This window comes from Scomber japonicus, chromosome 11 (assembly GCF_027409825.1).
Source record: "Scomber japonicus isolate fScoJap1 chromosome 11, fScoJap1.pri, whole genome shotgun sequence".
NCBI classification, from domain to species: domain Eukaryota; kingdom Metazoa; phylum Chordata; class Actinopteri; order Scombriformes; family Scombridae; genus Scomber; species Scomber japonicus.
The window spans coordinates 33,041,309-33,066,822 of NC_070588.1; the positions used below are offsets into that span (position 1 = coordinate 33,041,309).

At 41.7% G+C, this 25,514-nt stretch overlaps 1 protein-coding gene across 1 annotated transcript in view; it reads left to right on the forward strand.

The window, feature by feature from the left end:
- Positions 1-25,514, forward strand: part of cerkl (ceramide kinase-like) — a 77,327-nt gene that overhangs the window by 32,554 nt on the left and 19,259 nt on the right. The window contains exon 4 of the mRNA XM_053328322.1: positions 12,486-12,716. Coding sequence (XP_053184297.1) covers positions 12,486-12,716 — 231 coding nt within the window. The remainder of the gene's footprint in view (positions 1-12,485; positions 12,717-25,514) is intronic.

Sequence of the window (25,514 nt, forward strand, 5' to 3'; positions counted from 1 at the left end):
TTGTGCTTTTCACAGACTCCACTGCACTGCCGTTGATGATGAGTGGGATGTGTGTTGGTTGTTTCTTTCTGAAGTCCACAGTAATTTCTTTTGTTTTGTTTACGTTGAGAAGCAGATTGTTCTTCTCACACCAGGCGATGAGTTGCTGCACCTCCTCTCTGTATGCTGAGTCATCGTTGTCTTTGATGAGGCCCACCACTGTTGTGTCGTCTGCAAACTTGATGATGTGATTCGTTTCAAATCTGGCACAGCAGTCGTGGGTCATCAGCGTGAACAGCAGGGGGGATAGCACATATCCTTGCGGCACCCCGGTGTTTATGATGGTGGTCGCTGAGGAGTTGTTTCCGACTCTGACTGTCTGCGGTCTGTTTGTAAGAAAGTCCAGCAGCCAGTTGCACAGTGAAGTGCTAATGCCTATTGTACTCAGCTTGTTCACCAGATGTTGGGGGATGACGGTGTTAAACGCAGAGCTGAAGTCAATGAACAGCATCCGTGCATGACTGTTTTTGTTCTCCAGATGAGCCAAGCAGAGGTGGAGTGCTGTTGCTATGGCGTCATCAGTGGAGCGCTTGGGGCGGTAGGCAAATTGGTATGGGTCCAGAGTGGTGGGGAGGATGGATGTTAGATGGACCTTTACCAGTCTCTCAAAGCACTTCATCATGATGGGAGTGCGTGCTATGGGTCTGTAGTCGTTCAGTGATGTTGCTGGTGACTTCTTTGGTAGTGGTACGATGGTGGTAGCTTTGAAACTTGCTGGTAAGATGGCTTGGTTCAGAGAGGTGTTGAAGATGTCTGTGAGGACGTCAGTGAGTGAGTCTGCACAGTCTCTGAGCACGCGCCCGGGTATGTTGTCTGACCCTGCAGCTTTCCTGGGGTTCACCTTGAGTAGGGTCTTCCTCACGTCGGCTGGGTCCAGTTGAAGTGTTGTGCTGTCTGGGTTTGTGGGGTTTTTTGTGGGTGTTGTGGTGTTATTTTCTTCAAACCAGCTGAAGAAGGTGTTGAGTGAGTTGAGGAAGTCTGTGTTGTCCTCACATGGTAGGGGGGATGGTTTGTATTTTGTGACTGACTGGATGCCTTGCCACAGGCGTCTTGGGTACTTTGTGTCTGTGAAGTGCGAATTGATTTTTTGTCCATATGCACGCTTGGCTGCTCTCACGCCCCGGTGCAAGTTGGCCCTGGCAGACTTGAGGGCCTCCTTGTCCCCAGACTTAAAAGCAACGTTGCGTGCCCTCAGGAGCTCACGTACCTCCCTGGTGAACCAGGGTTTTTCGTTTGCTCTTACTGTAATGTCCTTGGTGACGGTTACATCTTCCATACATTTTGTTATGTATCTTGTTACAGAGTCTGTATATTCGGTGAGGTTGACTTCCCGGTTGGTAGTGGCCGCCTCCCTGAAAACAGACCAGTCTGTGTATTCAAAACAGTCCTGTAGAGCTGCTGTGGAGCCCTCTGGCCAGGCCCTGATCTGTTTCACAGTTGGCTTGCTTCTCGTCAACAGAGGTCTGTAGGCTGGGATTAACATAACAGAGAGATGGTCTGATGAACCCAGGTGAGGGTGGGGAACAGCTCTGAAGGCCTGTCTGATGTTAGTGTAGACCTGGTCAAGTGTGTTCTTTCCCCTTGTAGCAAAGTTCACACACTTGTGGTAGTGTGGCATTACTGTTTTCAATTTGGCCTGATTAAAATCGCCAGCGATTATGCAGACCGCGTCCGGGTGTGTGTTTTGTAGTGTACTCACTGACTTGTACAGAATGGAGAGAGCCTCCTCTGTGTTAGCGCTGGGGGCGAGGTAAACAGCTGTGATGTTGATGGTATTGAATTCACGCGGCAGGTAAAATGGACGGCAGTTAAGGGTTAAAAACTCAATGTTCTCTGAGCAATGACTTGAAATAACTGCAGCGTTTTTACACCAGTTGTTGTTGATATAAATGCACACACCACCTCCTCGAGATTTACCCGTACTGGCGTGGTTTCGGTCCGCGCGGAATGTTGTAAATCCATCCAGTTTAATGGCGCTGTCCAGAACGTTGTTATGAAGCCACGTCTCGGTTAGGATGATGGCGTTGCATTCTCTCACATTTCTTTGTGTGGTTAAATCCAGCGTGAGATAGTCCATTTTGTTTTCCAACGAGCGGACGTTTGATAGAAGAATAGATGGTAGTGCTGTTTTGTGAGGGTTTGTTTTCAATCTGTGTGTGATGCCGCCGCGGCAACCTCGCCTTCTCCTCCGGCGTATGCTCAGACTCCACCGCCGCTTCAGCTGCTTCCAGTTCCGGCTGGTGGGGGAGGAAGAGCCCGCTGCCTCGGAGGTTCCGTTGTCTCGGGACATTATTCCAAGACCGAGAAGAGATTCTCGATCCATGGCGAAGTTAACTCCGGATATATCCTTTGCACAGTTGTTGTTTCTAAGTCCCAGTAGTGTACTTCTGTCGTATGCGATTTTCGGAGACGATTTGGACGGTACATTTAACATAAAACACACATTGTTATCGGGAGCCGGCTTGGCCGCAGCCTCACAGGGCGCCGCCATTGATCTTGCATTTTTACAAGAAACCCATTTAGAGCAAGGGACCTTGCTAAGTTACAACATACCTGGGTTGGGGAGGTTTTTATGACGTCATATGCATCTAATAGTAGAGAGGTTGCTATTCTCATAAATAAGAATATTGCCTTCAGATCCACTACTTTTATAAAAGACAGCAGTGGTAGATATGTGATTATCAGGGGTATTTTGTTTGGGAAATCTGTTATCTTTATGAATATTTACTGTCCTCCAGGACACCCTCCAGATTTTCTCACTAAAGCTTTTGCAGACTTTGACGAATTAGCTTCTGACTATTCCTATATTGCAGGGGATTTTAATTGTCATATTAGCCCCCAGCTTGACAGGCTCCCCTCTGCTGATGGCCCACCTAGTCGGCAAGCCAAAACCCTCATTTCAATTTGTAATGATTTTGATCTTGCTGATGTTTGGAGGACATTTAACCCTTCTTTGTTACAATTTACATTCTTTTCCAATCCTCATAAATGCCACACTAGATTAGATTATTTTTTTACCCCTAAAAGATTGTTGCACTCAGTAGTATCTTGTAAAATTGGTAACATAGCAGTGAGTGACCATGCTCCAATTTACATGGACATATCTTTCCGAGAGATAAATAGATTTTTCAAGTCCTGGAGATTTAACTCCATCCTGCTGTGTGATGATGATTTCACCTCTCGTTTTACTGCTGAATTTAATGCATTTTATGCGGCTAATGCTCTTTCTTCTCCTAGCCCAGCTATCTTATGGGAAACATGTAAGGCTTTCTCCAGAGGTGTGATCATATCTTACACAGCCAGCAGGAGGCATCGTAGAACCAAGGAACAACAACATTTAGAAAAAAAACTGTCCCAAGCTAATGAAAGCTATTTGGCTGACCCAAGTCCAGTCAAGCTGAGGGAGTTAAATGCTACTCGTTTAGCTCTAGAATCTCTGCTTACCCTGCAATCTGAGAAAAACCTAAAGTTTGCAAAACAACGTCTATTTGAATCTGGTGACAAGCCTGGTAAATACCTGGCACGCCTTGCCAAAAGGAGAACAGAGTCACAGACTATCGTGTCAATCACAGACTCTGAAGGCAATAGATCTTTTGAAACAAAAGTTATCAATGATAGGTTTGCAGCTTTCTATATGAATCTGTATCAAGCTGAACATAGTGAAAATTCTCCTCAACTCATGCAACACTTTTTCTCCAACATTGATCTCCCCACGATTTCAGAGGAGCAGAGAACTATCCTAAATGCCCCCTTTTCAAAGGAGGAAATTCTCAACGCTCTAACCAAGCTCCAGTCAGGAAAATCGCCGGGCCCTGACGGCTTTGTATGCGAATTTTCTAAGAAATTTTCAAATTTGTTTCTGGATCTGTATTTAGCTATGCTAGAACATTCGGCCACAACAGGAATCCTCCCCCCATCATTAAGGGAGGCCAATATCTCACTTATTTTAAAAAAGGGCAAATGTCCTGAAAATTGTGCCTCTTACAGGCCTATTGCTTTACTAAACTCTGATTTGAAACTGCTTTCCAAATTGCTGGCTCTACGGCTCGAACGTTTCCTCCCCTGTATCATTAACACAGACCAAACTGGATTTATAAGGGGTCGGAACTCCTCTGACAGTGTGAGGAGGCTCCTCAATATTATCCAGCTTATGCATGAACGGGAGGATGCTGGTCTAGTGCTTTCTCTCGATGCGGAGAAGGCATTCGACCGCGTCGAATGGCCCTATCTTTTCCATACAATGAATGCTTTCGGTCTAGGTGATACATTTATTAATTGGGTTAGGATCCTCTATAATGACCCACAAGCAGCGGTCATTACAAATGGCTTAAGATCCAAAAGTTTCTCTCTGCAGCGTGGGAATCTCCAGGGCTGCCCGCTGAGCCCGCTTCTCTTTGCAGTGGCCATAGAGCCGCTGGCCCAGGCTATACGCCAATCACCCACAATATCTGGAATCTTTGTTGGAGAAAGAGAGCATAAGATTAATTTATATGCAGATGATCTGTTATTGTTTTTAACGAAACCGACCCAATCAGTCCCCAGTGTTGTAGACATCTTTTCTAGGTTCAGTTCCTTTTCAGGTTATAAGATCAACTTCTCTAAATCTGAAGCTATGCCACTTGGCTCTCTTAATGCAGTTCCTCAAACCCCTGACCCATTTCCATTCACTTGGTCCCCCTCAGGTTTTGTATACCTTGGTATACATATAACCCCCTCATTTGCCCAAATGTACAGCGCAAACTTTACCCCTCTCTTAGACATCATAAAAGGAGATCTGGACCGCTGGGCGCTCCTGCCACTCTCATGGCTTGGTAGAGTAGCACTCATCAAAATGAATATCTTGCCAAGACTTTTATATCCACTCCAGATGGTCCCTATTATTCTTTCAAACAAGGCAGTTAAGATTATCGAAGGTTGGCTGAGCTCGTTTATTTGGAACAAGAGGAGGCCTCGGTTAAAACTATCTAAACTGTATTTACCGAGTGATGCTGGAGGCTTAGACCTCCCGAATGTGAAATGGTATCAGGTGGCTGCTCATTTGAGGTTTATGGCTGAATGGCTGAGGGAAGATCCATCCTCTATATGGCTGGATGTAGAGGCTGCCCAATGTAGCTGTCCGCTCCGAAGTTTGCTATTTCTCATAAATACAACCCTAGTGAAAAGACTCTGCTCAAACTCAATTGTTCTTAATACACTGAAAGCATGGAAATTAGCAAGATCCTGGGAGGGCCGATCCAGTCTAACATCTCCCCTTACTTCAATTCAGGGGAACCCTGATTTTCCTCCAGGTCTTAATGACCCAGGGTTTAAGCTATGGAGAGACAGTGGTGTAACAGTACTCATAGATTTATTTGATGGCCCTGTTTTGATGTCTTTCAATCAGTTAAAGGAAAAACATGGCCTCCCCAGCATCACTTTTTTCAGGTTCCTGCAGGTGCGAGATTTTATACTCCGCCGTACAACTTTAATAACTCACACAGAAACCTCTCCAATCGAGAAGGCCCTCCTACTCAGCCCTAGACGAGGTCTGATTGGTTTTTGTTACGGCATATTGAGGTCCTGCACTAATGTTAGTACTGTGGCCACTAAGCAGGTGTGGGAAAGAGATTTTGGAGCGGAAATTCCTGCTGAGGACTGGGGTGCAATTTTTAGGGCTGCCAAGAGAATTTCTATTTGCAACAGAACTTGGTCAACTCAGCTGAGAATCATACATAGGTTGCAAATCTCACCCAGCCTTCGTCATAAAATGAACTCCAGCTTGTCTCCTCTCTGCCTTAAATGCAAAACTGAAGTGGGTGATTATATCCATTGTATGTGGTCATGTCCTAAAATAGAACGATACTGGTGTGGTGTAATAGAACAGTTGAGTGTGATATTTAACGTGGAAGTTGACCCAGATCTTATACGCCTTATTCTTGGCCTCCCGGACAAGAATATAGTTAACAGAGACCACATGCGATTATTTAATCTCTTAACTTTTGCTGCTAGGAAAAATATCTTGTTGTCTTGGATTAAGGAGAAGCCTCCGACGAGGAAAAACTGGCATAAAATTATTATGCAATGGACTTCCGGTTGACAGCCGCATGGAGTAGACGCACGCGTTAGAGCTCCTGCCTACCTTTAACTAAATCCACTCACTCACTCCATCATTTTGTCATTTGGGCGATTTGCATTGAATATTTAAAAAATGTTTTGAACTGAATTATATAATAATGTCTTCGAACCGCGGTAAATCTGGAAAGAAAGACGAGAATGCCGGTGCTAGCTTACCGGTATCGATGGCTGCTATGGCTCAGCTACTCGACCAGCACAGGGAGGCGCTGGCCGCGGACTTCAGGACCTCTTTTACTCAGCTGGAGAAAAAATTTGAACAAGTCCGCTCCGTGGTCGATTAACATAGCCAGCGGCTTTCATCACTCGAGCTGGCGTCTGATGACCTGAGCCAGCGTGTCACCGAGCTGGAAAACGTCTGCTCCAATCTCCGGGAGAGCAACACGAAATTGGCGGCAAAAGTGGTCGACCTTGAGGGCCGCTACCAGCAAAAGGAGCTCCTGATCCGCGAGGCCCGACGGAGGGGGAAACTGGAGTACCGCGGTCGGCCGGTTTGGATCGTGGAGGACTACTGCGCCGAGGTCTTGAGCTAGCGCGCCGAGTACAGGGAGGTGATGGCGGATCTATACAAGCGCGGCTTAGGCCCTCCCTGCTGTATCCCGCCCGGCTCCGGATCACACTTTCCAGCGGCGACAAGAAGTGGCTACGGTCGGCTGAGGAGGCACGGAGATACATCGCCGGCCTTACCTCTTCATCCTCCATACCGTAAATGACTCCACGGCACGGAGAATTTTACATAACAAGCACCTGTCTGTTATTACCAACTTCTGATTGGCTAAACTGGCCTGCAACTAGTGACGCTGTCCATAAAGGTGCCTTTCACACTTTTATTACACCTGTGTGACCGTGAGTATGTCATATTCGGTGAACTGTTATATTGATATGACAATATGGTGATATTGTTCATATTATGGTTATATTACTGATTTCTTCATTATATAATTGTTATTGTTCTCTTATTATTGCTGTAGTTGTTATTACTGCTGCTATTATTATGTTATTATTCTTATTGTTGTTACTATTATACTATAATGTTAGCATTGTAGTGATAGTAATTATAATAATAACATAACTCTTTTCCTCGCAGAAGAAATTTTGATTTTCTGGGTTCTACCTCTTTATTATTGTTCCCAGTATGGTTAAAATTAGGTTTTAGGAGTGTTTTGTGAATATTTACAATAAGATAAGGAGTAAGAAGATGAAGAAGAAGCAACGGGAAGGTTTTCTTTTGGTAATTGTATGAGCTTGCTGCTATGTTCTTTTGCAGCTGTCTTGGTGTGGGGTGGGAGGGTGGGGGGGGGGGGGCGTATTCTAAGGCTAATATTGGTTCATGGGCTCACACAAGCGCTGTGCAGCCGGTTATTTGTTTATCTATTGTTTCATGTTCATGTCATGGATTCATTACCTGGAGTTATCATACTATATGTACTCATCAACCTGTGTTTTTATCTGAAGGAATTGGATAGAGTATTAAATCTTGTTAGCTGGAATGTTAAAGGTCTAAACCATCCTGTTAAAAGGAGGAGAATATTCTCTCACCTTAAACAGTTCAAAGCAGCATTTATTTTTCTACAAGAAACACATATTTGGGGTTCTGATAATTCTCGCTTGATGTCACGGTGGGCGGGGCAGCACTTCCATTCTTCCTTCCAAGCAAAGTCGAGGGGAGTTTCAATTCTTATCGATCAAAATATCCCCTTTGTACACCACAATGTAATATCAGACACTAATGGCCGTTTCCTCATCGTTACAGGGAAAGTATATGATATAAATGTAGCTCTTGCTAACGTGTATGCTCCAAATGTGGATGATGTGAATTTTTTCCAAAATTTTTTCTCATCCCTCCCTGATCTGAGTTCATACTCTCTTATCCTCGGCGGTGATTTCAACTGTTGGCTAGATCCTGTGCTGGACCGTTCCTCCCCCAAACCTGAGTGAGTAAGTCGGCCTCACTCATTCGGTCCTTTCTTGCTAGCTCTGGTGTCTCTGATGTGTGGCGGTTCCTCCATCCAAGTGAAAAAGAGTACTCTTTCTTCTCACATGTCCACCACACTTTCACTAGGATTGATTATTTCTGTATTGATGATCAATTATTACCATATGCTCGTTCCTGCACTTATCAGGGAATAGTGATCTCAGACCACGCCCCTGTCGTACTATCCCTGGCTTTGCCTAACCTTCCTCAAATTAAAAAGCACTGGCTTTTTAATTCAATCCTGCTTTCAAATGATGAATTTGTGAAATTTATAAAGGAACACATATCTCTATTCTTCCAGCTGAATGCCACTCCTGATGTATCCTCCTTAGTAGTCTGGGATGCTTTTAAGGCATACCTCAGAGGACAAATAATTTCTTTCACAGCAAATATGAGGAGGAAGGCCCAGCAAGAACGTTTAGAATTGGCCAAGCAAATTAAGGAAATAGATCATAAATACTCTCTCGTTAAAGATCCTGATCTCTACAATAAGCGAGTTGAGCTTCAAACTAAATTTAATCTGGCTTCAACATACCAAATAGAACGTCAACTTTTGCGAAATAAGAGTCTGTTTTACATCCATGGTGACAAAGCAGGGAAATTGCTTGCTAATCAACTGAGAGGACTTAGAACAAAAGGGCATATCACGAGAATTCAAATGGGGGATGGGACAATCAATTCAGACCATGTGAAGATTAATGACACATTCAGGACCTACTATTCCAAACTATATACCTCTGAATTTGCTAACGCTCAATCAATGAATGATTTTTTAAGTGGCCTCAATATCCCTACACTTTCTACTGACACTAAATTGAAATTAGAGGAACCTATAACGAAGGAGGAGGTTGCTGCAGCTATTCTCTGTTTGCAATCTGGTAAATCCCCTGGGCCTGACGGGTTTCCAGCAGAATTTTTTAAGGCATTCTCCCCTCTCCTTTCATCTCACTTAAGTGTAGTTTTATCTGATTCATTCAAACAAGGTAACCTCCCATCCTCATTCTACGAGGCGTGCATCACACTTATTGCCAAAAAGGACAAAGACCCTACTGAGTGCTCCTCGTATAGGCCAATATCTCTTTTAAATGTTGACACCAAAATCCTAGCTAAAGTTCTGGCCCGTAGATTGGAAAGCATACTACCATCACTTATATCAGATGATCAAACTGGCTTTGTCAAAAACCGACACTCATATTTCAACACACGTCGTTTGTTTGATATTCTGTACTCTCCCTCCAGTGGGGCTCCTGAATGTGTCCTCTCTCTGGACGCAGAGAAGGCATTCGACCGTGTTGAGTGGACATATTTATTCGTGACGTTGGAAAGATTTGGCTTTGGTCCTGGTTTTATCACTTGGATAAAACTTTTATATTCATGTCCTGTCGCGTCTGTCCTGACCAACTCTCAGCTTTCACAACCGTTTACCCTCAGTCGTGGAACCCGACAAGGGTGCCCTCTAAGCCCGCTTCTATTTGATTTGGCCATTGAGCCCTTAGCAATAGCGATACGCAACTGTGAGAAGATTTATGGTATACGGCGGTATGGTGTTGAACATAGGGTGTCTCTGTACGCTGACGACCTTTTATGTTTCATTTCGCATCCAGATATCTCAATACCTGCCCTGCTGGATTTACTGAATGGTTTTAGCCAGTTCTCAGGCTACAAACTAAATCTGAATAAGTCTGAACTCTTTATAGTCAGTGAGGGGACGTCAGCAGTGGCATACACCAACTTTCCTTTTAAGATTGTGGAAAACAAATTCACTTACCTTGGCATTGCTGTAACAAAAAAACATATGCACCTTTTCAAAGAAAACTTTCTTACTCTGCTAAATCACACAAGACGTTGTCTATCGCAATGGTCACCTCTTTCAACATCCTTGGCAGGTCGAATTAATTAGATAAAAATGAATATTCTACCAAAATTTTTATATACTTTTCAATCTGTGCCAACATTCGTTCCTAAATCATTTTTTGACTCTCTAGACTCTGTCATCTCATCCTACATTTGGAAGGGCAAGTCGCCTCGACTACATAAGACACACCTCCAAAAATCTAAAAAAGATGGCGGCATGGCACTGCCCAACTTTCGTTTCTATTACTGGGCATTGATAAATAGCACTTCTCTCTGTGCCCGTCACTGTCTGCTACAATTTAAAGTTGTGCACAGAACCCACATATCAAAAACCAAATTGGCCCGTTTCTATCCTAATGTACATCCATGTTGTGACAAATGTAAGACAGACGAGGCTTCTCTTATCCACATGTTCTGGACGTGTCCTAGTCTGGAGAAATTCTGGAGGGAAGTCTTCCAAACAATGTCGCTCATTGTCGGCCTAAATATAGAGCCTGATCCGCTAGTGGCTATCTTTGGTACTATGCGGGGCACCCAGCCATATCTGACCCCGGCCAAACACCGATCACTGTCTTTTGCCTCTCTACTTGCTAGACGTGCAGTACTATTGAAATGGAAGGATGCTGCCCCGCCCACCCATGCGCAGTGGGTGTTGGAGGTTATGTCGTTCCTAAATCTCGAAAAAATACACTACTCTATACATAACTCCAAAGAAAAGTTTGAGAAGGTGTGGGGACCTTTTTTGAAACACTTTGATGGTTTCCAGACCCACTAGTGGCTTTCAGCATGTCTCTATGTCAATAACCCCACATATGTGATATCATAACCACCTATATTTGTATCATTAACACTTTTTCTTTGTTATTATTTACCGTCTTTCTAGTATGTGTATGCATATTTAAATATGTATGGAGATGCCTACTTGTTGAAATAGTATTGAAGTGCATATTGTTGTGTGTTTTATGCTGCCCATCTTTTTCTCCTCAAACTGAACCTGACTTCCAGCTACTACCTCTATCACTCCAGGAATGAAGAACAATTGATTAATGTATTTGAATGTCACCGCATATTAGCCTGTTAAGTTGCGTGGGAGGGTAAGGGCAGGGATGGGATATTTTGTACATGCATTTGTTATTGTGAGAAAATTAATAAAAATACATTTGAGAGAAAAATAAATTATTATGCAATGTATGCCCATGGAGTTTCTCACATGTCTACTGCATTCAACAACTGATACCTTTTACAAAGTATGGGAGCTGTATTTGCATTACATTGGTTCCAACCTAGCTAATATATTAACTGTTGGATATCTGAAAATGAGTGACACTGCCAACCTTGATGTCTAGGATTATTATACCTCACTATACTTTTTGCCCCAGTCTAACTGTGCTGGGTGTGGTTTTGAACAAGGGATTATTAACCAATAACTTGTCAATGTTTATTTATTTATTTTTTCTATGTCCACCTGTATCGGATATGTATAATTCAATCTGTATGCCTTTCCGACTCCCCTTTCAACCAAGCTAGAACTGTCTGCCTGTATAATGTCTGAGCTGTCCCTTTGTTTGTTGTCCTTGTTCCTGTTTGTTTCTTGTAACTTGGAAAAACTCAAATAAAAATATTATGGAAAAAAAAATGAACTACAAGATAGCTGAAGATCGGTCTGGAGGCTGCAGTGTCCTCACACATCAACACCATACACCTGAGCATCAATAAGAGGAACTGATGAGCTCAGAGGCATATGATTCCAATGGATTAGACAATTTGGAACTGATCTAAACTGGAAGCTGTTCTCGATTCCTATCCCGGCTGGTCCATCACAGATGGATTGCAATGAAATGTTGTAAAGGCATTCATGGTCCCCAGAGGTTGAAGCATAATTACTTTAGTGCTCCCCTGAGTGCCATGGTGACATTTTTTTGGGAACTGCCCTATAATACCTGAAAAACAAAGTTATTAGGGCCCGAGTGCTGACCAGCATGAAGCCCTATTGTATCTGTAAAACAACATACATGGGGGGGCAAGGGCCCGTTCGCCGCTGCTTGCAGCTTTAATTGTCTTTGTTTCTTTCATACAGAAGAGGATTAGGGCCACTGTGGGAAAAAAGTGAGTTCTGTCTTTTTTCTCAGAATTCTGAGTTTAAAGTCAGAATTCTGAGAAAAAAGTCAGAACTCACTTTTTTTTTCACAGTGGCCCTAATCCTCTTCCGTACTTTCAAAATGAGCAACACCACTATTATTTCTGCCTAAAAGATTATTGGTGCCTCGTTTTGGACGTTTGGATTTCATCCTTTTGTAAACGCCCTCTATCATAAAACAGTATCAGAAAATGCTTTATTTATTGATAAAAAATATTTAGGCTACAGTGCTATATTGGTTTCAGCCTCCATTGTGTCTCTGGAGTTCATTATGAGCTTTTTCTTTCTACTCTGTTCATGTCTGCATTCATGCTAATAGTAAAGGTTGATTTGTACAGTCAGGTGTGAGTATGAACTCTCTGTCTGCAGGTGAGGTGTGTGTGGTGCAGCCAGATATGGTGCTGCTGCAGGATGTGTTTGCTGTGAAGGTGAAGCGGAGGCGAGCGGTGGGCCAGCAGTCGGGCGGACCGGTGCTGGGCATGGCGCTGTTCTGCTGCAACAGGAGAGGAAGGAGGCTGGAGGAGGAGACACTGCACCTCCACAATGCCTCCTCTGAACACACACACACCTGGTACAACACCCTGAAGGAGCTGCTCACAGGTAACACACTCTCAGAGAGTCATGCAGTGTGAGGGGCAGGCTTTTCAAACGTATCCATTTTCAGCAAGTGAGTGTCATTCTTATTGGTCGTCGAGAACTTGGGTTGAACCATTTTTTCAGCCCAGGGTTGCACCACTGTTTCATAAAATGATACATTCATTTACCTAGTTGTTTAAAGCTGTGTTTAGATAGAATGCAAAGTAAATTTTTCATTTGGTGCAATTACATACAGAATCAAAGCAAAGATGGCCCGGGCAATGCAAACTGTTGTAAATACGCAGCCGCACAAGTTGCAAATGTCAACTAGAGTGAAAAATGTGTGTGTATCATGGGACTTTATGAATGACCACTGGTCTAGAGGGAGATAACAGTAGGAACCAGAGTCCCTGGTGAGTTCTGAGTTCAGTCAGACACTGAACTGAACACAAACTCACAGACACACCACCTCAGACATGGTTAGTGACTGCTGTTGCCCGCTAGCTTACAGCTAATGTGCAAAAATGTATTTTTAGCTATTTGGGGCAAATAAACCCAAACGAACCAGCGGTCAAACTCATGCGAGTAACATGAGAGGTTGAGAATAATATCATGTGCACACTTAATTTGAAAATGATCATTATGTTTATTAATCTTTATTTTACCTCAAAAGACCACTGAGAAGGAATGAGAAACAACAACAACAATGCAAAACAAAGTAGGTAAATAGAAGAAAATCAAATGATCGATTAGATTATGGTGAAGTTAAAAACATTTGGAATTACGGAAAAGGTCTCCTTCTTCTGTGTTTGTAAAATAGATGAAATCGACCTCCATTATAAAATTATTATCACATATAAAACTGTTGACAGGATACCTCACACTGCAAATAATTATAATTATATAATAATAACTGAATCCATGAAGGTTTTATATATTCTAAAACCCTGCCAGAGCTTCCCCCCGCTCCAGTGTATACTATATGAACCAAGCAGGAGGGAAAGTGGGAAAAGTCATTTGGTGACATTAGTTTTACATGCTTCTGTGTTTTGATGAATCTACCTTTAAACCACAGATATAGCCACATGGGCCCCCACTGGCACCTCCATGGCCCCATAACTGTCTCACATGGGGCTGCTGAACGTGATGGACTTATTTAGTAAAAACCTCTGACATGCTGACAGTAAGATTGACTGTTTGTCTATGCTGAGCTGACCTACACTGGAAACATGACTCAGTACTAATGTGAGTGTCACAGTGTAAGATGATTATATATATATACACACACACACACACACACACACACACACACACACATTTGAGTAGTACTGTTATTCTGGACTGACACTGTCTGCATTAAACTGCCCATCAGATAGATAAAGATACATACCTAGATAGATGGATAGATAGATGGACCACCGGATGGCAATGACGGTTAGTCCACCACTGACATAGAGCACATGGTCCTGAGATAATGAATCATAATGACTTAGATGATCCCCTGGCTTCTCCTCTAGTGCCTCCATGGGGTTGAAATTTGCATTTTTGAGGGACATTTCTCAACAACTATTGGACGGACTGTCATGAAATTTGGTTCATTTATATCCCACTCAAGAAAAGATTGTAACAACTTTAGTAATCCTCTGGCTTTTCCTCAAGCACAATACACTACCTTGTATAATTTGGAACAAAGACAGGTTAAAAATCCCTGGAATATTGCTCCTAACAGACATGGTCACAATGTAGCCATAAGGGGCATACTGGAATATAAAGCAAAGTCTACTGTATCTGTATAGAAAGAAATATCATCAACATGTATACATGAGATACAATTATTATGAGGCTTAACTAGTTGTTAGCCGGATGCAGTAGTAGCTGCCCAGATTAGAATTTCATTGTTATCTATTAGCCTATTTGTCATTCAGTTTTATGAGTCACAGTTACATCAGACAAGAGAGCTAATCTGCTAATCCCTTGGAACAAAGAGACAGATTATACACAACCACACGGGCACACACACATTCAGAAGTACTCAGTAATGTGTTGTCAGCAATTGAATCATGTTGTCTGAGAGGGAGATTAGCTAAAATACTGTCTACAATCAACACGTGTCTAGTTCACTATAATTCGCAATGGAAATCAATCTGCAGAGACTTTAAATTATAGCTAATGTACGCTGAAGGCCAGTCCAGTACCAAACCAATAAAACTAGAGACATTAGATTGACATCAAACTTCTTATCACTCTCATTGATTGTTTCCAGCTGTAGCAGACTAGTTAGCAACTAGCTGATAAACAGTGGTTGAGCCAGATATATTTCTCAGGGGAGTAAATAAGTAAGTTTTAATTCATGTGTCTCACTTTCATTCAATAAAAGGACACAAATGTGTATCCAAATGAATTCTAGTGCTCGTCCATGTCTGCTGAATAAATATAATGTTAACACGTTCACTATGATGCCTTTTTATGGTGAGAAGTGTTTACAGCTTGTTCCAGTAAAATGTAATTTCTGTCTGCTAAAAGAAAGATATACAATATATCTCTTTTACTGTTTTCTGCCATCTAGTGAGTGCTCTTGTATGTTGATACATCATGTTTAAAGTTGAACTGAATTCTATTGCTTATGATTTTCCTTTGTTCAAAAGAAGATAATAGCTCTTTGTGGACATATTTGTGGAAACTGTCTGTGGAAGTTTCTGGCCTCTGGGTTTCCTTTGGACCACTTCATTTAGGAGGAACCATCATGCTGTATGTTTTTATTCCATTTGGAAAGAGGAAAAAAGCAGGTAAACTGGTAAGCCTTCTGAGTGGCAGGCTAGTTAGCCAGCTAGCTAGCTAGCTAGCCTTCTCTCTGGAAAGTTGAACCTGTGCTGTGTCTCAAATATCTTCTTCTGTAGTTACACTTAATATTTTGAGTGCATAAATGTGTTCACATTGAGAAGTATGGACAAATGCAGTGCACTATGAGTACCCAGATGGTGCGCTCAAAACTGTCTAAAAGTTGAGTGTGGATCTATGGACACTTCTCACCTCAATGGTCGCCATCTTGGCTCTGTAGCAGAAGGGGAGGGACCATTTTGCAAACAGTAACACTATACTGTTGTCACATATAAACCTTCAGTAGGTTTATTGGGTTCATTTAGCAGTCTGTAATGATTTGGTACCAAGAACAATAACGGGAATGCTAACACTAGCTTGCTAACACTATCTTGCTAATGCTAGCTTGCTAACTACCTAATAGATGTGTTTGATTTGATTATAGACACTAACCTGTCAAAATTTGCACACTGCACAAGTAAGTGTAGTAACTGAAGGGTTTAGCCTAGCTTTCTAATGTTAGCACTGACTGCCACTCAGTGTTCCTTTTTGGTTATACACTTGCTGAGTCATTAGCAGCTCCTGCATGCTGAGTGTAGGGTTGCCAGGGTTAGGGTTAGGGTTTGTCCCGTATTTCCAAGTTGTCTTGAATGTAGCATCATCCCACCCGCATTCTGTCCATTGGTAACAAAGCACTTCAAACTATTATCAATTAATACTTTCTTGAAACCATATTTTAGGTAATGATATGCCACCACTGGCGTGCCAGCCTATCTGAGTGCTGTGTTTGCCCTGCATTATATTAAGAAGGGGGCTAACTAAAATTAGCCGTGTCTCTTTCATGGCTCTAGTTGTAGTGGGCAATTGACAAATCTGAAATGATACCAACTTCAAAAATGTAGTCCTGAAACCTCAGCACTCCGTATGTTAACCTGTGATTTGAATTATAACATGGAGTCACACAGGGAGTGCTCAAATGTGACCAACCAATGACTTACAATGTTGATGCCACAGCTGGTTAACTACCTGTGTGAAATAACAGAAAATAATACAGATATTACATTAATCACACTATAGTACTGACATTGTCAATCAGAACCTGGAGAAGACTAATGAAGGGGGCGCTATAAAAAAAAAAAAAAAACATTAATTAAACTTAATTTCAGTTTGACTTCAACATGTATCCCATAAATGTAAAGCTGCATGAATTCAGACATCTTGTTACTCGGCGACAGTTCTGGATTCTGCTGCAGACTGAAGTTCCCAGACGCTGCTTTCCCAGGTGCTCTGGAGTAGGCGGTGTCTGGCTGACACTTAACAAACAATAGTGAGGATTTAACTCACACACACACACACACACACACACACACACACACACACACACACACACACACACAGAGATTTACTTTTTCAGACCTTCTGTGTTCATACAAGTACGTGGACTACAACAGCAACTTTACACACTAGTCATACATAGGAAAGTCAGAGGTCACACACACACGCTACCATCGTCCAGTCACCATGGCATCAGTCTGACACGTTATCGCTGGTCACCTGTCTGTCTGTCCATCTGTCTGTCCGTCAAACCAGATTACCCACGAGGCCCTGCAGCAAAGTCACAACTTCTTTAAGTGTCTGCCTTTGGCCTCCCATGCGCACGCACACACACACACACACACACACGAATTGTTCGCAGGTCGTGTGTCAGCTTGCATGGTCACACTGCACATCAAACTGCATCGGCTTTTGTGACTTTCCACACCAAGGCAGAGGAGGCTCTGTATATGTGTGTGTGTGTGTGTGTGTGTGTGTGTGTGTGTGTGTGTGTGTGTGTGGAAAGTAAACAGAGTCGGTGGCTCTGCTGCTGTGCGGACATTAAGCCTATTTTCCAGCCAAGAGGTCAGCGTGAAAAGTGTATTGTTGTATGAATCGTGTCGGCGTGGAGACACAGCCACCACCACAGCTTCTTAACCTCCAGGTCTGAACATTCAACCGTTACAATGGCAAGCAGACAGCAGACACTTCCTGCTTCTACAGCTAGTTATTCTGTGCTGTTTGACTGTGTGAAGCAGCTGCACAACGCTGCGCGGTGAGTGAATGGCAGTCAGACTGACAAAAGGTGAACAGAGATGCTTGTATAGAGTCTGGTTCCATGCACGCAGTCACATGACAGGATGGATTGACTGCAGTTGTTCAACAGCACAACAGACTGACGGCCTGGCAGCGGTGTTGCCAGTTGTCGCCGTGACTCCTCCCAAATCAGTTGTCTTGTCAATCTAACGTCCAGCTTACAGAGCTGTTAGACTGGGTTCACAGTGACATATCAAAAAATTGGTAGGGGGTGGCAGTAGTCGGTCAAGTGGTAGCGTAGGTGTCATAACACAAAACATCCAACAGATAGTTTGTCAAGTTCAAACATACATACACAGTACTTAGCTACGTATACAGTAGGGCTGGACAATTCATCGAAAAACAATGGAAACCAACTTTTAGAAACTCTAATTGACTTAATCTTGCTCATGTCAATAAATGGTGGTGTTCACTGTTGCCATGACAGTAAAGGTTGCATATCTTTAAGGAATTGTAAAACTTGTCTCCAGTGATCATTTGAACCCAAACCATGGTCTTTACATAGTTCTAATCAAGTAAACTAGACATTAACCACAGCGTCACACCTTAAAACATCTTTATTTTACCTCCCTAAAGATCCTCATGTGTGAGGGCAGCAGTGGAAAACACTAAACTAAAGAAACTGAAACTGTGAAATTACATCATTGTTCATCAAGGGTGGAGATAATCCTTCATTAATTGTAACCAAGGTTAAAAGTTCAATTAATGGTGATTTAGATTTTTGCCATAATCGCTCAGCTCTAGTACACAGACAGATGTGACTTGCATTGCACTTGTGTAGAAGTAGATGTATTGCGGATGTATAATAGAAATAAATAAGAATGCCTTTATTGCAGTATTGAGTATGGTGATGGCTTTTGGATAAGAACTGTTCATGAGTGTGTTGGTGCATGCTGTGATCAGTCTGTAGTGCTTTCCTGACGGCAGAGTCAAACAGGTAACGGGTTAGGGTGAGATGGATGACATGATGAATAGTACCAGTACCAGTTAAAGCTGAAGCGATGGAAAATCCTGATGATAGAGAGCTTCTTGCTTTTAGAAGCATTTTGATAACAACTCTGTGTCAGATATACAGACACTTATACAGGCACTTATTAATCACATGCTTCCTGTACATCATCATTTATTACTAAATCTTTGTCACATTCTGCTTTTATCCACACATTAACTTTTCCACCCCATCCAAGTGTAAAATGTGTCTATTCTACTTTTTTTTTTTTTTTTACCAGAAGACAGTTTTCAGTATGAGCAGAATACCTCTTTAAACTGCTTTATGGCTGTGTGTGTGTGTGTGTGTGTGTGTGTGTGTGTGTGTGTGTGTGTGTGTGTGTGTGTGTGTGTGTGTGTGTGTGTGTGTGTGTGTGTGTAGCTCTGTGTTACATATTAACCTAGGGTCTGTGAAGCCATTGAGCGTATCCATAGCGATGACATGATGATAGTAACCTGTCTCCCTCTCTGTCTGTCTTTCATATTAGGGTTTGAGGCTTTATTAGTTTGTCAGGAAACACACTTTATTGTACAGCAGCACACACACTCTTACACCACCTTACTGTGATTTTAATGCAACCTGGCAACTAAGAAGTCCTTTATGAGAGAATCACATTCCCATCAGCCTCTGCTACTCTTTGTCTTTAGTGCTAATTAGCAAATGTTAGACCCATTTTGTCTTTTTTTTTGGGGGGGGGGGGGGGGGGTTAGGTGAAGATAGCAGGTCACCAGTCTATGCCACATAGACGTGGAAGACATCATCTAAAACATGGGAACCTAAAGATTCATTTGAGATACAGCTCAGAATTTTGTGTCAGGTTTTTCTAGCCATGAATCTGTAATAGCCATTGTCTTTTGGCTAGGCACCTATTTAAATTTCAAAGTTTAGATAGTATAAGGGTTAAGAACATTATGATGTGCGTATATGATGGCTATTCCCATGTCCAGTTATATCTCATTAAGCTGTTGCTGCTAATTTTTTTTTAAATTTGGTACATAGATTATGGAACATTTTAACAATTTTTCACCATTAAAAAAATGATAAAAATGGTCAAAATCCATCCAAAATACCACATTAAGACACCTTGAGGAACACCATAGAAAAATTCATGTTGTGAATAGGTATCAAAATATTTTAACATTTGGACATTTCTGTAAGAAATTGCTTGGAAACACTCTTATTGTCAGTGTTCTTAAGAAAGCTGTCGATGCTCTGAAAGCTTGTTCCTGCTTTTTGCTTTCATCAGGCATAGGTCATTTTATACAGTGAGGTCAAGTTTCCATAAATGATCTCACTACAATGTAGACGGCTACTTTGGGGACTCAAATAATCACATGTGAATACAGTTTGGCTCACCGAGTCCACAAGAGTCTCAGTTTTATAGTCATATCCAATTTATGCAATTTCAAAACTGTTAATGGACCCAGAAATAGTCACATACACTATTTTTAGAATAAGAAGAAATAACACAATAATACTGCATGCAAAACACTGCATGGGATTAGCATTAGGAGGGAATGTGTGTAAAGTGGAGACTGGTGGACACCCATAGAACCCATCTTCATTCAGATATCTTGAGGTCATGGCAGTGTGGCAGTATCCTCCCCACCAAAATGCATCCTAAATTTAAACCCCTTACCAACAGTCTAGCACGGCATGGTTGGTACAAATATATGCCTTAGGTCAAACTGTTTAGTTAAAGGGGCACATACAACCTGAATCAGCAGACATTTCTTCATTACTTTTCAGCAACTTAACCAGTGAGCCAGATTGGACCCCTTGGCAGGCCGTTTCTGGCCCACGGGCCTTATGTTTGACACCTCTGCCCTAGGTCGTCTAGTTTTCTATAATAATAGTGTTACTCCAGCTTTAAAACTGAGCCCACTACAGGCCCTGAATATAGATACAGATACTCCCATGGGTGTCTCAGGTTAAATCCAGCCTCTCAGCAACCAGCTTGGATCTAGATTCTTCTCTTCTTATTATGTGAGAACACTGACAAAAAGTGCTTGTTGCAGCTCAGTTTGATCAGTTCAAGGTTTCTCAGATCACAAATGAGACAAAAAGTAGCTAGCTTACGTGCTATGTCTTCACTCTGCACAGCAGTCAGATTTCGCAATGTAAACTTATTGGCATGACAGTAACTACAGGGACTTCTCACTCGTTGGTCCTGGTGGTGGTGACTGGACTGCTCACTCTCTCTGTTAAACATTCTAGCTTATTCACCTGAACTGCAGACAAATGCTGCTTAAGCCTCTTTAAAAATTCCTTTATTTTTATTACTTGGTGACAACATATTTCTTAAATATCATTGAATTATTTTAGGGCAGCAATTAAAATACATTAAAAGCAAGCATTTAAAGCACTTAAAAGATACATACAACATATGTATATGAAGTGCATTTTGAGGGAATGTGGGTAACATGATGGTCAATACATCCAGAATATTTGATTTTAATGGAATTACAATGATAACATCATATAGCTGCAATTAAAGAGTGTAAACAAGCTACAGTATGATAATGATAATCACTCACTGTAATCTAAATAATGTCTTTGTCAATCTCGTACACAAGAACAGAAAATGTATTTCTTTGATTGTATAATACAATAGGAAAATAATATATTTTCAATCATACAATAATCACTGAAAAGCAATGAGTTGTTATACACTTTCAATATAAAGATATATAGTTTGCTACACCCACATTAACTTAAAATGCATCTATCAATCAATCAGTCTTTAGCCTAAATTGTGACTGTATCAATAAACTCACAAGCATTTGAATTTGTGCTGCTGCTTGCACTTACATTTGTAACTTGCCCGAGCAAAATCTAGTAGATTTACAGAAGTTATGAACCAAAAAAAAAACACTAATAAGTTGCTTTAAGACATTTTGACGGCACAACTCTTACCTTGACTAGCACACGCTGCCCCAACCTTTGTCTGGTGACATCCACCCTACACGTCACCCCTAATGACCCCTTGCTTGGCTGGGGACATCCACACGCACTGAAGTATCAAAACCAGTGTGGTCTCCAGTTGAAGGCACCTCTTCATACTGGCAGGCATGTTTCCTACAAGTAGGAAGCAAACTACTATTCATTTAAATCCACACACATACAGAATACGTTTGCTGGCTTTCACAGATATCTAATACCCATATCATAGATATCTAAGTGCCTGCTATCAGTCAGCCTGGGACAGTTTGTCCGAGCTGCTGCTGACAGATGTGTGCTTCTGTGGACAGAGACGCTGATGGGAGGTTAGAGTGTGACACACTTTCATATTGCTCACATCTCTCCTCTGATGTTGATTCCCAGTTTGAGTCAATCTTAAAATGTTGTAGTTCTGAGTTTGACATACTACAGAAATTAGGCTTCAAAGTTGTATAAAAATCAGCCTGTGCCTGCCGAGTTCGCTGAAACCCCGCCCCCTACCAAGTGTCACCTGTCAATCAAAGTCACCACCTCTACCAGAAACATGGACGCTACATCTCTTTCTGCTGCTAGCTCGGCGGCTAACTCAGCTAACTGGCTAACTGTAGACTGTAGTAGTAGTGTTAGATGTAGTAACAATAACTGGCCACTAGGCAGGCTAACCACTGAGGAGAGTGGACTCTCCGCAGCAGCATGCATGACTGAGAGACCTGACCAGCAACAAGGGCAGATGGAAACTGGTGCTTTTTATCCCCTATCACCAGTCCAGTCTAATTGGAGGCATCCACTCACGGGTTTCTTTTAACAATATAATTTCCCAGCTAACCCCACAAACAATACTATTCCATCACATTGATCCCTACTGCTGTACTGCTGTTGCGCTATTTACACCCACCAGAATAAACAAACCCACTACAATAAATATACATATATATACACACACACACCAACTACCAAACCCCCCTCTTCCTATCCTCACTTGGTCTCTCCCGGAACCTTTACATTTACAATGATATGAAACAAATAAAAAGCAGTTTCACATGCAAGAAGCTGGAACAAAGAATGATTGAAGTTCTTACATAAAAAGAGCTAATGACTAATCAATTATTAAAATTGATCAAGATCTGTAGACTGTATCATTCTACTGAATCTGATTAACTAGGATCCTTAAAGCGTTTAATTGGTTGCTATTGTTCACTGAGTCCAGATGGAGTCTGCTCAAAAAAACGGATCTGTTTTTATCAACAACATGCAGGAGCTCAGTCTTCATCCCTCTGTCAGAAACTCAACACTTCTCCTTGACAACTCCGGGATTGTTTACCATGGTAACGGTTCAGTAGTGCCATAGCAACCAGCCACCGTTCCGAGGCTGGGAAATGATGTGATGGATACTTGATCTCTCTGTATATCTGTCTATCTGCTGTTCTACTGAGAAAAATATCAACAAAATGGAATGACATCATCTCCTGTGAGACTCTGTATGTGTGAGAGAGAGAGAGAGAGAGAGAGAGAGAGAGAGAGAGAGAGAGAGAGAGAGAGAGAGAGAGAGAGAGAGAGAGAGAGAGAGAGAGAGAGAGAGAGAGAGAGAGAGAGAGAGAGAGAGAGAGAGAGAGAGAGAGAGAGAGAGAGAGAGAGAGAGAGAGATGACTGATATGTTTAATGTGTGCCATGTTGGAAGTCACTGATAGACAGGTTTACTGCAGCTTTTTCAGGCCCAGATGTGACACATTCTGCCCCAAACAGCTGTGTTTAACCATCATTTTAGCTGGTGTCTGTCTGAATTGCTAATTCCATTAAGGGAGGATTGCTGGATTTACTTAAAATCACAGTCAGCATTTTTGTGGAGAAAATAATGAATTGTGGATGATGAGTTCATGTGTGTGTCTATTAAACTTGACTGGAACATCAATGAATATTAAAATCACAGCTATACTTTTCTTTCCTTTTGTGAAGACATTTAAATGTGTGTGTGTGTGTGTGTGTGTGTGTGTGTGTGTGTGTGTGTGGCTGCAGGGTGGCCCCTCACAGCAACTACCAAGAACTTAGTCAAAGCTGTGGGGTGGAGTGATAGCAGGAGGTGCTGTGTGTGTGTGTGTGTGTGTGTGTGTGTGTGTGTGTGTGTGTGTGTGTGTGTGTGTGTGTGTGTGTGTGTGTGTGTGTGTGTGTGTGTGTGTGTGTGTGTGTGTGTGTGTGTGTGGGGTCATTAACAGGGCGAGGTCACAGCCTTTTGGGAGCAGATTATAGCAGTGAGCTGGATAATGGAGCTGTGTGTGTGTGTGTGTGTGTGTGTGTGTGTGTGTGTATATGTATTGATCTGCGCTGGTCTATGGGGATTTATAATGCGGTCTCCAAATCTGCCTAATGATGAGCTGTACAGGAGGTCATGTGTGTACATGTGTGTGTACATGTGTGTGTACACGTGTGTGTGTGTGTGTGTGTGTGTGTGTGTGTGTGTGTGTGTGTATACGTCTGTAGTTTGGAGTCAATACCATGTAACCTACTGCCCCCCCCTCACACACACATATGCACACTCACTCACACTGTGCTTGATAGCATTGTTACAATCAAACATCCCTCCTCCAGATGTTAGAACAATATAGAAGTCTTTGTCTGCATTCATTCTTCATTCTCTGTCTTTACTTGGAGTCTATCTCTTTGGAACATAAGTTGTTGTAAAGTCACATATGATGTGGTGAAGGCAAGTTTGACCGTCCTTAACCAAACTAAGGTCACATGCAGGACTTAAAATCAGAAAGATCAGCTACAGTTCTGATGTAAAGGACAACATCACAGCTTCAACTAACATTTGTTTTCATTATTGATAAATCTGTTGATTTAGGTGATGAAGTGTATAAAGCTTGTAGCAGCCAATAATGTAATAACGGCCGATAACAGAATCATTTTGCCTGTTATAAATGTAATAAGCTGATAACATAATACATTTTTGCCAATAATGTAATACATTTTTATATTACTTGCTGGTTATTATGTTATTGGCCAGGCAAAAAACCCTTTACAATTGTAATAACTGGAGCTGATACTGTAATAATATACTAATGTCACATTATTTCGTGTTATTTACTGGATATAAAGTTTCACATTTCCATGGTTCTTAGTCGTAGTATTGTCTCTTTCAAATATTAATAACTATGAAGACCTGAACACACACTTACAAAAGCCCCTATCAAATAAATTAAACTTAAACAAAGTGATATTTCGAGCCAGACTCATATATATGGGATATGGATATATATCAGTATCGGCATCTATGTTGTCTATGTTGCACCCATGTTTTTTTAAAAGTTATATAGGTAGCATTTTATGTATATTTGATCATTTTTCTTAATTCAAGTTATGCATACATATGTGTTTTATTGTTTATAGGAATTTATAATGATTAAAGTTGACTGTTTCAGTGCAGTAATGTCATGTTTGATAACCACATTGTAAATACAGCAATGTCGCATCATTTTTCCTGTTTTGAATGTAGTAAGCCAATAATGTAATAACATTTTGGAACCAATAACGTTTTTGCCAGTGAAGTAATAAGTGTTATATTATTGGCTGTGTATTAAAAACCTTTACAAATGTAATAACATCATATGGCCTGACCCATACTGGATTTTTGGGGATGATGTCGATACCAATTAGTCTGTGTAAACCCATGCTCTCTTTCCAGCCACATTCTACTTCGCTCAGAAAGTTAGCATGGCCACCAAGACAAAATGTTCGCCTGAGATAGGGAACCAATCACAGAACGGGGAGGCAGGCTCAAGACGATGACTCGTAGAGCGACTCTGTTTCCATCCAGCATGGAGCCACGAAGCTGCAGCAACCACTCAAAGCAGCAGTAGATTGTGTGCTAAATAAATTGGAAGTCAAGTTCACTTTGAAAACAGAACAAAACTGGCTCTACATGATTTTTCCTTCATAAACAGGAAGTGTTC